This window comes from Photinus pyralis, unplaced genomic scaffold (assembly GCF_008802855.1).
Source record: "Photinus pyralis isolate 1611_PpyrPB1 unplaced genomic scaffold, Ppyr1.3 Ppyr1.4_LG2, whole genome shotgun sequence".
Classification (NCBI taxonomy): Eukaryota; Metazoa; Arthropoda; class Insecta; order Coleoptera; family Lampyridae; genus Photinus; species Photinus pyralis.
Window position 1 is genome coordinate 50,639,045 of NW_022170403.1, and position 14,186 is coordinate 50,653,230.

Genomic DNA, 14,186 nt, shown 5'->3' on the forward strand with positions numbered 1-14,186 from the left:
GATAGCATGATTAAACACTGCAATATATTTTAAAACAGACTTTAATATAGGTACATAATCACATAATGTTTTGCTACAAAACTACTACCAACGGGTAGATAACTAGTATTTAGGTGCCGGACTTTCAAGTTTGCTATAATCAAGATTAGGTGAATAGAACTAAAAATAAAAGAGTTAAGACCGTTTCACTGAATGTATTGTTATACCTTATATTGCTTCGACCGGTAGTCCTCGTTAGAGGCGCCTTCCCCTTTATTTGCCCAGGCAACGTCAGGATTACGCAAAGCTAAACGTAGTGTGTAACCTACAGCTCCTGCACACCCAATTCCAACACACACATAGAGGGGAATAAGCTATAACAGATTAAAGCTGATTAGTGTTTCTTGAATCCTACATAGGTAATGGATACAAAAGATACCTGTTACATAAGTAACCATATACTTACAGCTCGATGCTTCTTTAAACTTTGAAGGCTTAGACCTTGCATTTTAGATAATGTTGAGTGATACAATCTATGCAATGCAACTTATTCTGCAAAAGGACAAATTGTTTAGATAGAAATACAAGAGAGACTACTACTGACGACTTAACCTTTATTTGACAGCTAGCAGTTGCCACTGTTGCCATTGCCAGTTGTATCAAAATAAGACAGCAAACCTGGTATTCGCGAGTGAGACAAAGATAAATAGCATATTTTCCAAAATTTAGTTCAAAGTAGTTTCTAAATGTTTTGAATTTTTGATACTTCTTAAAAAAGACCGTATATTTTTACGTTTAAATCACTATCAATGCTTTGAATTATTGTCGTGTACAAATAGGCTTTAAAGTTTAAACTATCCAGATAAAATAAACTTTGATTTAAAAATATAACTGTATTGACTCATATAGTACACAAGAGAGGGAAATTTAAGCCGGAAGCATTTGAACAAACATTTTAGTTATTACAGGGTGACGAACATTTTATGTTCGTACCATTGAGATCTGGAAAACGACAAGATGTAGAAAGTCGGATAAATCAGAAAAGAGTTATAATTTTTTTAAAGGGAAATACAACCATAACCCTATACAAGGGGATTCAAACTTGATGGCCCATATCGCACATCGATTCAAAATAGAAGAGTTTCTTGTTAGCAGGGTCCCGCCCCTGGGATTCTTGTTCCTTGTTCATGGTGTCGGAAATGCAAACCTACAGTTGAGATTCGGGATCAATCACAGCCTTAGATGTCGCAACTATTTTGATTGTAGTTCTCCCATCCTTGCGAAAAGTATTAGCATTGAATTTATAGCTATAAATTCAATGGTATTAGTTTATACATACAACAAGTTCATATTTTTTATAAAAACATCAAACTATTAGATAATTACCAAAAATTTAAACGAATGACTAATAACCATGTAATCAAAACATAAACATAAATTGAGGAGACATTTGCACTAAAAATAATAATCGTTTCAAACTAAAAAATCATACTTACCTACACGTGATGCCGTATCAATGCTGCAATAACTTCAAAACCAAAGATTGAAGATTATAAAAAATATAACATTTTGGTATACAAAACACAATTAATTTATAAAAAAAGTTTATTAAATCACACAAAAAACAACAAACTCAAACTATGCGATCCCCTTTTACTAGGTAGCTACCTATTATGATTTCAGGTTTATAATTTCACTTTCAACTCGACACTTTTGGATCAAAGAATACCATCCAACCATTTATTGGAAAACTTATGTCGCAGATAGTAAAAAGTAAAAAATAACACACAACATAGACAATTCAAACGGAAGAACATCGCTACTTGCTTATTCTTGTAGGCAGATACCTTTAGGTGCTTTAAGAAAATAGAAACAGTCACATTTTAGCGGATTTATTCTCTAAAATTTACATTCAATATCATAGCACCATATTTAGGAATTGTAGAGTATTTCCATGGCTGACTAAAGAAACACTTTGAGATATTAGGTATTTGATTGAACACGCATGGCAGTTTCTGGTATGTGGTTGTACAGTGGTTCATGTGTAATATATCTGGAAGGATTTAGCTAAAGCATACCGGTCCAATTTCAACCCAGAATGCTTGATCAGGTTGACCGATATCTCTAACCGCAATGTCTGCAATTGGTAGTCGAGTAGCTTTATCTGAAGTGTACGTTAATACTGTTCTGGCCCAAGTGTTTTGTCGAGACTAAAAAAAAATAAAAATCATAGGATATTAATGGGAAAATTGTATTCTCCCATCAGCAGTTAAAGTGACGCATTTTGTGACAAATCTGCAAGAGTACCTACTGGACGAGGTCATTGAATGAATGAATAAATTAATGGTGTTGTCAACACAAATTTAAAAAAAAAAAGGTTATCAACACTTACCTTGCATTCATCTACTGGTACTTCGTATCGTAGTCTTTGATTTCCTCGCGGTGTTAGTTCAACGTCATTCCAGCTCAAAAGCTTGACTCCCTTGCGATGCGTTTTTTTCTGCTCATCGTAATATGCTACACTATTCTTGCAGTGATACGTGATGGTTTGTTGGGCTTGTGTAGATAATAATTGTAAGAATGTGATTTGATTGTTATCCGCTTTGTATGTTAACTAAAACATTGTTGTCGGTTAAAGGAGGCGTTCAGGGTTGATAATTGTACTGCTTACCTTCATACCGTTTTCCATTTCGCTTAACCATACTTCTTGTTCGTGTCCTTTGTATGAAATTTCGGAGGATCTGTCAGGTTTGGGAAGAAGACAAGTTGCGCGTTTTTTCATGTCGCAATAAACCAGTATAGAATCTCGAATATCACCGTCGTTGGGATCGACCCAGTATTCGCCTAAGGTCAATACAGTTTAGCGATGTTACATAAAATAATTAACAATCCTTACCGCTTTCGGAATCGGGATATGCGGCAGCTATGTCTCTGCATGTTTTTCCGGGAGAAGATTTTTGGCCGTTTGGCTTCTTGAAACGTTCAAATGAGGATTTCAATTGTTCATAAGCCTTAACAACTAATTCCCTTCTCTCTTCGTCTGTCATTTCTTTTCCGAAAATGCGAATCGGCTCGTCATCCATTGGATCCGGTCCCTTTTGGCTTTGAGGCCCTTGCCCAAGTAATGCCGCTAATGCAGCCGCATCGTATCCCATACCTTCTCCGGGAGGTCCAGGAAGACCAGGAGGTCCTGGTGGACCAGGAGGACCGGGGCGACCATTTTCACCAGATAAACCTCTTTCTCCCGGCAGCCCCGATAAGCCTTGGGCACCGGGGTTTCCATCTCTGCCAGGGGTGCCTCTTGGACCGGTATCACCATCTTTTCCGGGTAATCCAGGAGAACCAATACCTCCTCTTTCCCCAGCAACACCGGGTAACCCTGGCATTCCTTGTAAACCAATTAGACCTCTGTGACCTTTCATCCCCATAGGTCCCATATCACCCCGATCTCCCTTCGATCCTGCTTCACCGGGAGCACCAGATTTGCCTCTTGCTCCTTGGGGACCCTCCACACCCATTGGTCCAGTTTCGCCCCGAGGACCTCGCTCTCCAGCGGCTCCGGGACTTCCTGCAGAGCCAGGTGGGCCCTATCAAACCAAGATGTAGTTTTATAAAACTTTTCAGTTAAAGGTGAAACTTACTGGTAATCCAGTAGGACCAATAGATCCTGCTTGACCTGCCGGTCCTACAGGACCTTTGTCACCGGGTCTACCAGCTAATCCTGGAGGTCCAGCTTTACCAGGTGGCCCTTCAGGTCCCTGCTCTCCATGTGCGCCAGGCAATCCTACTGGTCCCATTAAACCCATCATACCAGGTGCGCCTTCATTTCCTGCTTTTCCAGCAGGTCCTGTTTCGCCCTAAATTAAAAATTTGTTTACATTAATCGATGTGATAAATTAACCTAAAGATATCAATTTCCAAACTACTTACCGCAGGTCCTCGAAGTCCACGAAGTCCAGCCGGTCCTGGTGGTCCCGGAAGACCAGGTAAACCTCTTTCTCCCGCAGCCCCTGATGGTCCTGGTGGACCATGGAGACCTGGAGAACCCTCGTGTCCAGTGTCACCTTTAGCTCCATCTAATCCGGGTGGCCCCGGCAATCCTTGTGCTCCTGGACTTCCTGCTCGCCCAACATCACCACTACTACCTTTTATTCCAGGTAATCCTTGAGGTCCTGCAGGTCCAGGACTTCCTTGATGTCCCTAAAATAAAACAATTTCGTGGCTGAATATAAAGCGATTTATTTTTAGCTTACTGCAGCACCAGGTTCTCCTGGCCGACCTGGGGCGCCCATTAGACCACCTTCTCCTCTAGCACCAGGCTCTCCTCGCATTCCTTTTGGTCCCGTTAAACCAGTTAATCCAGGTGGTCCAGAGTCTCCAGGTTTGCCGGCGTGACCTGGGTTTCCTTGAGAACCTTTAGCACCTCCAGCCCCTCGCTCTCCTTTACCGCCGGGAAGCCCGACCAAACCTTGTGGTCCAGGGAATCCTATTCCACGGTATATGATTAGCATATGATTTTTAAGTTGGTGCCATATGTATACCTTGTGCACCAGGAGGTCCTATGCTTCCTCGTTCACCGGGAGATCCTGCAGCACCATGTTCACCTGGTACACCCTGTGCGCCAGGTTCGCCCCTCTCCCCAGATTCCCCATGAGCCCCTTGAGGGCCGACGGGTCCCGGTGGACCTCTTTCTCCTAATCTTCCAGCAGGTCCTTCGGGACCGGGTGCGCCGTAAGATCCTCTTTCACCTTTATCACCTTGAGGGCCAGTAGGTCCCCGTAAACCGGGAAGTCCAACTAAACCAGGTAAACCGCTATGCCCTTTTTCACCAATAGGTCCTTGTGGACCCTAAAATATATCGTAAGTGTCTCTATTCGTTTGTTTCTTCAAATTTATTACAGGTGGTCCGTCGCTTCCTTGTCCTCCTGTTTCTCCTCGTGCGCCCGATGGTCCGGGTAATCCAACTCCTCCTCTTTCACCCGGGAAACCTCTTTCGCCTCTGTTTCCAGCGGCTCCCGGAGGACCAGGTGGTCCAGGCATACCAACGTCACCATCCTTACCTTGTAAACCAGCATTTCCAGGAGCACCAGGTAAACCCTAATATAATTAATGTTGTCAATTTGGCTTGTTACGCTAACACTATTTTCGTCGCTAAACTTACTTGGAAACCTCGTGGTCCAGGAGAACCGGGTTGTCCTCGTTCACCATCGTGCCCAGATGGTCCTGGAGGTCCCGGGTGGCCAATAGCACCGTCTTTTCCTGGATCACCACGCGGTCCTATTGCTCCATGTGCGCCAGGTTCGCCATCTTTTCCTGACTCTCCCTGTTGTTGCATTGGAGCTTATTAACATGCTCAGGGGAAAAAGAATAGTTAAATTACCGCAGGTCCTTTCTCTCCGGGAGCACCTATTGGACCCGGCAATCCTTGTATTCCTTGTACACCTTGCTCACCGGCCTTGCCATCAGCACCAGGCGGACCACGTTCACCGGCATTTCCTGTTTTACCAGGAGGTCCGGTTTTTCCTGCTAAACCTCTCTCCCCTTGCATTCCGGGCAATCCAGGTCTACCAATATCTCCTTGAGGACCTTTCGCTCCCTGTGCGCCAACACCGCCACGGTCACCGGGCGGTCCTAACATTTATTTTTATTTGAAATGCAATAACATTATAATGACTTATAAAAAGACATTTTTGTTTTGCTTACATAAAGAAAAGGATAATAGTAAACGAACCTTTAGGACCGATGGCTCCATCTGGTCCTGGTAAACCTCTAGCACCAGAAGCGCCCCGTTCACCTGCAGCACCACTTGGTCCCGTTGGACCTCGCATTCCTCGTTTGCCCCGTTTACCTTCGGCACCAGACGGTCCTGGAGCACCTCTTGCTCCTGCTGCACCGCCTTCTCCTTTCATACCACCTTCACCCTTATAACCACGTTCTCCAGGCATTCCCTGAAATTAATGTAATATTATCAAAAAGTGTAGGTATTAAGGCAGGCACAATGTTGATGAAGTTGGCCAAGTTGCAAACAACACCCCCTTTTCAGTTTTAATCGTTGTCAAAGTAAAATGATGTATTAGTCAATGAAAGTCTTCAGGCTTCCTGTTAAAAACGATAACAAGGAGATATTGTATGGGGATTTATGTTTTCTAGGTAATTCAGATCATAGCACAAAAAATTGCCCCCAAGAAACCTTACGACCAAGGCAATATAATCTTGAAGTTCACGGACAAGATTTACATATCAGTTTTTGCCTTTTTGGTTAATCGCATAATTTCGCAGTTGGTAGGTATCCAAAAATGACCAGAAGACAATATGAAAATTATAATAAACCCAACATTACATATTGATGCGACAGGAAGAAAGACAAAAACCCTCTTCAAAAGGGTCTTAATATTCTGAAGAAAAAATCAAAGGTTTAAAAAGTTGCTCTCGAGGAAAAAATACTAAAGTATTAGGCGTAAGAATAAGTAAAAATACGAGCTGTACCGCTATTAAACAAGTACGCCTGAAAACAAACCCACCTTTTTTTTTACAACAGATAGAGATCAACAACCATCTCTTCCTAACGCATGTAAATAACAACAAACCAATCTTTTGCAAGTCAAGGTGGGATGATTTGATTGGTGATCCGTTATTTTGCATTTTCTGTTTAATTTGAGATATTTGCATGTTTCACAGAATAACTCTCATTACTGGTTTAAAAACATATGCTATTTTCTTGTCATACTTACGGGAAGACCTTTGGGACCAACTTCTCCTGGACTACCAGCCACACCGGGTGCACCCCGTGCTCCAGGGAAACCAGGTGCTCCAGCTAACCCAGCAGATCCGGGAATACCCTTTTCTCCAGGGTATCCATCTTTTCCAGCTGGACCAGGTTGTCCTGATTCTCCAGGTTGGCCAGGTCGGCCTGGTTCACCTATAATAGTTACATGGTTATAAGTGCCAATTATTAGAAAGAGTATTGCGTACCCCGTGGTCCTTGCAATCCTTGACTACCTTTGGGACCGTAAGCTCCTTGATCACCTACAATAGCCAATATAGTACAAAATTAGCATAAGGTTGCATTAATTACATACCCTTGTTTCCAGCACTACCAGGGAATCCAGGTGCACCGGATTTGCCAATTGCGCCCTACAAAACAATCACAGTTAAGTAACTTTACAAGTAAGTTGAAGTAAATTTACTGGTTGTCCCGGTGGTCCAGGAATCCCATCGACTCCTCTTAAACCAGGAGGACCTGGTGGACCTTCCCTACCACGCTCACCGCGAGGTCCTGCGTTTCCAATAGCGCCATGTGGACCAATAGGTCCGGCGGGACCTGCGCTTCCTTTTTCACCTCCCTGACCTTGCTCTCCCTTCGCGCCATCTAACCCGGGGAAACCTCTATGGCCTTTTACACCTGGCAAACCAGGCATTCCCGGTAAGCCTCTAGGACCAATTGGACCTGCCGCTCCAATAGCTCCAGCTTCACCATCTTCTCCATTTTCTCCCTTTTAACATTTGTAGACGTTAGATAAATGTTAGAGAAGAAAGCAGGTCTTACATCTTTTCCGGGTAATCCTGGCAATCCACGAGCTCCTGGCATACCTGATGGACCGGGAGGACCTTGTTCTCCCACGTCACCCCGCGCACCTTGAAATCCCTGGGGACCAATGGGACCTGGTGGCCCTGGTACGCCACGGGCACCGACAGGTCCTACTTGCGCCTGCATAAAATGGAATGATTCGGGATACGACGGTCCTTTATCTTGTCCAGCCTGAGATTGTGACATCTGTGCATAGTAGTGAGATAGATCTGGTGACGGACCGGGAGGTCCAGGTGGGCCAGGTGCTCCAGGCATGCCAGGGTAACCTGGTTCGCCGATATCACCAGGATAACCAGGTACACCTGGATAACCAAGGTCGCCTATTGGGCCAGGAAACGAATCAGTTGGGGAAGCTTCATATGATGTTGTCACTGGTGGTTTTGTAGGAGGCTTTGTAACTGCAATCCAATTTTAAAGCTTAAACCACTTATTACACTTGCTTACCTGGTGGTTTTCCACAATTTGGATCTGTCTGGCAAGAAATCTGTCCTACATAACAGGTACAAGTAGTACAAGCGCTTGATTTCCATTTTTGTCCGTCACGGTAAACTTGCCCGTCCTGTTGACAATCTGGCGATGGGGTTGGTTTTATAGTTGTAGTTGGAACAGGAACAGGTACTGGAACTGTAGGTATGGGTTCTGGTACTTCATCGGGAGGCTGTTCATACCGTTGTGTGGTAGTAGGCACGGGACGAGGCTTTGGTCGTTCGTCAGGTGGTTGTCCTAAAATTTATTTAAGTATGGGCAATCATTTTTATTAAATAGACACCTTTCTTTTCGTCGTATTCTTCATAATTATAATCCTCATATTCTTCATAATCGTTGTAATTTCCTTGTCCAGGAGGATTTTGTATTCCGGCAGTTTGTGGAGTTAGTTTTGCTTTTCGAACACGCGCTTCCGCAGTTGTTCGTAAAAACATGAACGCCACGAAGAGAGCCCATATAATTTTCACATTCCCCATTATAATAAGTACCTGCAGTTTTCATTAAACGCGTTTAAAATGTTAAAAATTGAATGCGCTGATTAAACAACAAAATACAACATGCAAAAAAGATTACGAAAGCTTTACATTCAGATTTAAGAAGAAGCAAACTTACCTAAATGTCCAACTATAAATAACACAATTTCACTCTTATTAAGGTGAACACAACAAATCCTTTTGGGGCTAAGCTGCCCTCATCTCCCGGTTGCCCGAATCTGGGCTAGGGATCGTCTGTACGACACCAGCGTCATGTCTTTCGTTTTTATATTAACATTTGCAACTGCGGAGGGGATCTATTAAGTTCAATAATTGTTCCATATGTACTTCCTTAACTTTAATAAAGTTGTGAACTTTTGCATTTGTGGATATAAGACTGATTTGATATTGCGGTTATGTAATGATTTCAAATATAAAAATTTAGTATAATTATTCTGGCAGATTAGGCGATAATATGAAATTTTTTATTAGTAGATAAGTTTATAAAATTGTGGTCTAGGTATAGGAAGGCGTAAGTTAGACATAAAATTGCACACAAAATGTGCACTAAAATTATTCACTTAAATGCACCAAATCAATCAATCAAATTAACGCTTAAGAAAAAGATGATGGGCCAGCATCCCACGTGTGATTCAAGATTGAAAGGTAAGGAAAATTTAATTACATCCCTATTTCCTATACATGGATGGTTTTTTAAAACGTGGAACAAATCTAAAATATGCTCAACCATTTGAAGATTTTTAATTTTCAAAAACAAAAACGAATTATATTGTACTGAAAGATACGCTACAGTCAAAAATGTAACAAAAACCCCTTGGTTCAATTACTCAAAAATCTCTACAACAACCGAGTAGCTAAAACTAAAACAGCTAAAACTATTTCCTTCCGCCTTTCCCTGCGTTCTACTTATGTTGTTCGATGTTCGATTTATGTTATTTGTAATATAATTAGTTTTCGAAAACTTGTAAAAACATCCGGGGGGTGGGGTTGAAAAGAAAAAAGGGGGTTTCCATTTCAAGTAGAAGAAGAAGTTTCGAAGAATTTTCTAAAATGAGAATTTCGGAGCACGCTGTGCTTTTTTTACGGTATTTACGCAAACCATGGATTTAAAAAGAAGAAACTTTAGATAAAACCCGAAGGGAGAATTCGCAGAGTAGTAGTTATACACGTAGTTTTTAACGATTTCAAAAGCTTTCGAAAAGCATAGCATAGGCATAGCCCATAGGCGCGCAGCATCAAAATATAGTGCAGCAGCCGAAGGTGTCCACTACGCCATGGAGAGGAAGTCATGAATGGGTTGAGACGTCGTATAAATCAAGATAGACAAAAAATAGAATCATGCTGTTTAAATTAATCTCTACTTGTTGATATTACAAAGTGCAAGTAAAATGTTTGAGCGACAGTTTCTGGTTCCATTGTCTTTATTTTCTTGTTAAGGTAAATTCTTAATAGGATCTATACCTATTATTAACCATTTCTTATTCTTTGGTCTCAGGCTCAAACTGTTTGAGAGTTTTGGCGCAAGGTTTTAGAATGCGCGATTGCCTATGCTATGACCTATGCTGCCATTTAAAAAATTCCAGATGGCGGTCGCTCTTAAAAATCATGATGTCAAAAAAATTCTTTTAGCCTCAAAATATATGAATTAATTTCAAACGAAAGCGTTCTAATTTTCATACATATATGTCTACATCTCAAACAGATCGCGCGTTAGAGCTTTGGTTCCATCTTTAATAGAGACCCTGTATAATATCCTTAAACGTAATGTATCAAAGAAATATTACCAAAATTCCCATCTTTTTGGGGATCTAACTAAAGGAACATACATCAGAAGACATATGCGCGATCCCTAAAGGCTTTTCTATTTGCCTAATACTTGGTAAACGTAGCATTTAAAGCCCTTTACGCTTGTCAGATTTAGTGCACTTCGGTGAAATGTACCTATTATTAGGTCACAATTTTCAGAACGGCCCGTGTGGCGCAGTTCAGTTAAAGCTGAACTGTGGTGCTAAAGGGTCCCTGGTTCGAATCTGGATCCGGGCATGGATATTTGTAAATGTATAGTGGGTTGGGTTGGTAGAGCAGCCTTGGCTGAAACCTCGCCCACTCAAAAATAAAGGCAAAATAAAAAAAATTATTTACTGCAGTATCCAGCTAAGAGTTATCCAAAACTGTTGGGCAAGTAATACCTACTGTTGATTTTATTTATCGAGAGGATTAAATCTTCGTACGTTGATTTCATTTTTGAAAGATTTAGAATATGGTAATCACGTTCGATGGTTGAGTTTTGGAAAAGTTTCTTGCAATTATTTTATTTTTGGAATTGAAAAACTGTGAAAAATTTTCTAATTTCACCAGGTCCGAAAGGGTTTACGATTATAATACGACTCTCGCTGCTAAACCAATAACATTATTACGTGGTCTTTTTGTAGGAAAGGTTTGCCCGGTGCATCCCGTCCCGGCGATGTAAATCCCGGCGACGTACACCCCGGCACCGATTTCCGGGCGACAACTCATCGCGGCGACCATTACTATCCAGGCGACGATCTATCTCGGCGACTATTGCTTTCCCGGCATCGATTATCCTGGCAATGCACACTTTCCTAACGCCGTCTGTCCAACCTCATCTCTCTTTTGTTTTTTTTAACATAAAGAACCGGGATGGCTTGTCGTCGGGAAATCGATGCCGGGATGGGAATCGCCGGGATGACCGTTGCCTACCCCTGGCTTAAAACCTATTTATAGCAAATATGTAAATTTTAAATTCTAGTTCTAGTAAATTCTAGAAAAACTAGTTTTTCTGTAATTATTTTAACGTGTTCTAGTATTTTAAATTGTGGAGTTATATGTTTATACTGTGTACATTTGACGTAGGTATCTCATGCAATGGCTCACATTGTCAGAGATAATAAATAAATATTGAATTGAATAATGAATTGAATTGAAATGTTTAATATACGCCAAGAGTCACGACTAAAAAAACTTATGGCTCTTTGTAAAGAAAACACCAAATGTTGTACAGCGCTTTTTTAAGTCTGTAACGATAGTGTTAACGATAATTTTGTCGTTTTTCAAGGACGAAATGTTAATACGCCCCTTAGATCGACTGGAAAAGTAGGTAATAATAATAATAATAATAATAATAATAATTACAACTAAATCGTTTAGTAGTTCAGGATGGTTAGCCAATCAGAAGGTGGGTATGATTTTCTGATTGGTTGGTTTTTGAACGTTCTTGAACGGAATGTGAACGAAAAGGGAAGGGTGTTTTTGAGCAGGGTTTGGGTAGTTCCATGTTAGAAGCCGAGCCAGAAGGAGTGCCCAAGAGTGCGTGTGAAAAAGTAAAGTTTTAGATTTCGTGTTGGCGGCTGGACCAGTGATAGTCCGTGAGCCAGGGGCATTTTTGATCAACTCATTTCATGCCGACTGATTTGAATACTGTGGTCAGATGCCAACTAGCGAGTTACGAGAACAACCCGTCAGCTGGTCCAGTAGCGGTGGATACGAGAGCAGGATGCGGCGAAACAACGTATAAAATTTCATTTAAATATCTTAACAGATTAAAAAATTGAGATTGCGCAAATACAAGAGTTGGGTTGCGCATGCGCAATTTTTTTAAACTGCATAGTTACCTGATGAGGTTTAAAGAATATTTTTAACGCATAAAACCGGACATTCATGAACAAGAATCATAAAAGAAGCCCTTTTTGGAGGTTTGGGCAGTTTTTGGGATGTAACTTTTTGGCCCGTTAGTCCTTCCTAGACCTTCTTATATCCTGAAGAACATGTGTATCAATTTTCTAAGCGATCGGACGTCTCTACACAAAGTTATCGTGAACACGGACAGACAGACAGCAATACAAAATTATAAACGATTTCGAGGGTCGTTAACAGAGCTGGGCAGAATACTTTCAAAAAGTATTTGAATACTAAATACTTTTACGTCCAGCACAACCAAATACTAAATACAAATACTTTGAAAGGTATTCAAATACTTTAGAATGTTTTCGAATACTTTCAGAAGTATTTGAAAACTTTCAAAGGTATTCGAATAAGTACTATAAAAAGTATTCGAATACTTTGAAAAGTATTCGAATACTTGTCACTCAAATACATAAAAAATTTAAAATAGTACTAGCTAAAAGTACTAATACTACTTAAAAAAGGTCAAGTTATATTTTGTATGGGGGCTACATGGAAGAACAGCGTTTTGTGCGCTGAATGTAGTCCCTTTCCCTGAAGTTAACTTTTCTTTATATTTCTATTGTTACACACAAATTTAAGGGGAGTAACCGCGTATTATTAATTTATTATTATATTATTATTTAGGATAGGGGGTACCAGGACCTTTCTTATATCAGTTATATTAATAATAATAAATAATAAATGCCTTTATTTCATTACCTTGCATAAATATATAAAGTAAATGTAAAACAAAATGTAAAACAAAAATTTCAATTAAGGTAAAGAAACCTGTGGCGAGGTTCAGCATTGGGAGACAGCTCCTCTTGCTGATCTTCCACCTAACCACGAAAACAACCAAAAAGAAAAGAAAAAGATGACAAGTTGCAAGGTTTACCACGAAAACAACCAAAAAGAAAAGAAAAAGATGACAAGTTGCAAGGTTTACTTAGACAATGTAAATTACGTATAATATGCCCTGGCGAGAGGATGAAAGAAAAAGTATGAAGAACAATACAGAAACACACAGTGGGAATAAAGAAAAATGCTATTAAGAGTCTTCTTTACCCAAGCGCAACTTTTTTACATTATTATAGTATATAGACGATTATAGTTGCAAGAGACAAGATGGTATTTTTGCTTTGTCAACTCCTGTCTTGGTCCTTAGTTAGATTCCGCCGACACTGAGCAGCGGCGCCACTTGTTACACTGAAATTGTTGATTTACCGCCCGCCAAGATACAGACTTTATTTACAAAAAATATGATTTCATTTTTTGGGGTAATGTTTAGAAGGAACTTATCTAAAAAACTGTCGGTTTACTTTTTCCATAAATCGTCTTGATCGCGAGTAAAAAAATTAGAGTAAGAAAATTAGATTAGCGCAATAATCGGCGCAAAACAGCTAACCTTTAAACAATCGATATTCAGTTGCTATACACTTTAAAAAAAATAGTCCGAACATTTTGTAGATAAAGGTCTAAATTTATAAAATAGTTCTTAAAAAAAATTTTTTTTTGAAAAACAACTAGTTTTTATGGCGGGTGCTCTTATGGAAATTTACATTGGGTGCAGTGGGTACAGAAGACTCTTAACATGGTAAATTTTAAATTATAGAGGTTTTCAAACTGGAAAAACAATGATCGAGTAAATTTTTAGAAACAAGCTTCGTTAACCATTAAAATTACTCTAAAACTAGGAAAAGCAATTATAAAATTTGTAGATTTCTATCTCGAGCTTGGTGGCTATTGCGATCGTTGCTTTTTATGTTAAAATTTCCTCAAATGTCGACGTTTTAGATCATTTAAAGCAACTTTTAAATAATAAATTTGTTATTTACAATTTTTCGAGGTAAGACAATTCTGAATAAAATTTAAACGCAAATAATAGCAACAATAGAGGTCTTTTCCATAGAAACAGCACTGTATTACCTTCTGAACTTAATTTTATTTCGTACTGC

General features: G+C 40.1%; 2 protein-coding genes across 4 annotated transcripts; both read right to left on the reverse strand.

Moving 5' to 3' along the window:
• Positions 1-23: 23 nt before the first annotated feature.
• On the reverse strand, positions 24-724 carry LOC116163643 (cytochrome c oxidase subunit NDUFA4-like). Of its 3 annotated transcripts, none has more exons than XM_031477676.1 (4): positions 592-724; positions 446-531; positions 207-353; positions 24-159 (listed from the first exon to the last, which is right to left on the reverse strand). In XM_031477676.1, the coding sequence occupies exons 2-4, from the start codon at positions 485-487 to the stop codon at positions 103-105; spliced, it is 246 nt and encodes an 81-aa protein (XP_031333536.1). In that variant the 5' UTR covers positions 488-531; positions 592-724; the 3' UTR covers positions 24-102. The 3 variants fall into 3 exon arrangements, with proteins under 3 accessions (XP_031333536.1, XP_031333537.1, XP_031333535.1); XM_031477677.1 differs by having other exon boundaries at positions 584-701; XM_031477675.1 differs by lacking the exon at positions 592-724 and having other exon boundaries at positions 446-585.
• Positions 725-1,855: 1,131 nt separating this feature from the next.
• LOC116162809 (fibril-forming collagen alpha chain-like) lies at positions 1,856-8,780 on the reverse strand. The gene is made up of 20 exons (XM_031476524.1): positions 8,666-8,780; positions 8,337-8,541; positions 8,012-8,290; positions 7,526-7,965; positions 7,167-7,472; positions 7,059-7,113; positions 6,952-7,005; positions 6,711-6,898; positions 5,711-5,927; positions 5,360-5,610; positions 5,141-5,302; positions 4,879-5,076; positions 4,521-4,827; positions 4,233-4,465; positions 3,910-4,179; positions 3,621-3,836; positions 2,876-3,566; positions 2,651-2,823; positions 2,372-2,593; positions 1,856-2,189 (listed from the first exon to the last, which is right to left on the reverse strand). The coding sequence occupies exons 2-20, from the start codon at positions 8,527-8,529 to the stop codon at positions 2,043-2,045; spliced, it is 4,602 nt and encodes a 1,533-aa protein (XP_031332384.1). The 5' UTR covers positions 8,530-8,541; positions 8,666-8,780; the 3' UTR covers positions 1,856-2,042.
• Between the last annotated feature and the right edge of the window lie 5,406 nt (positions 8,781-14,186).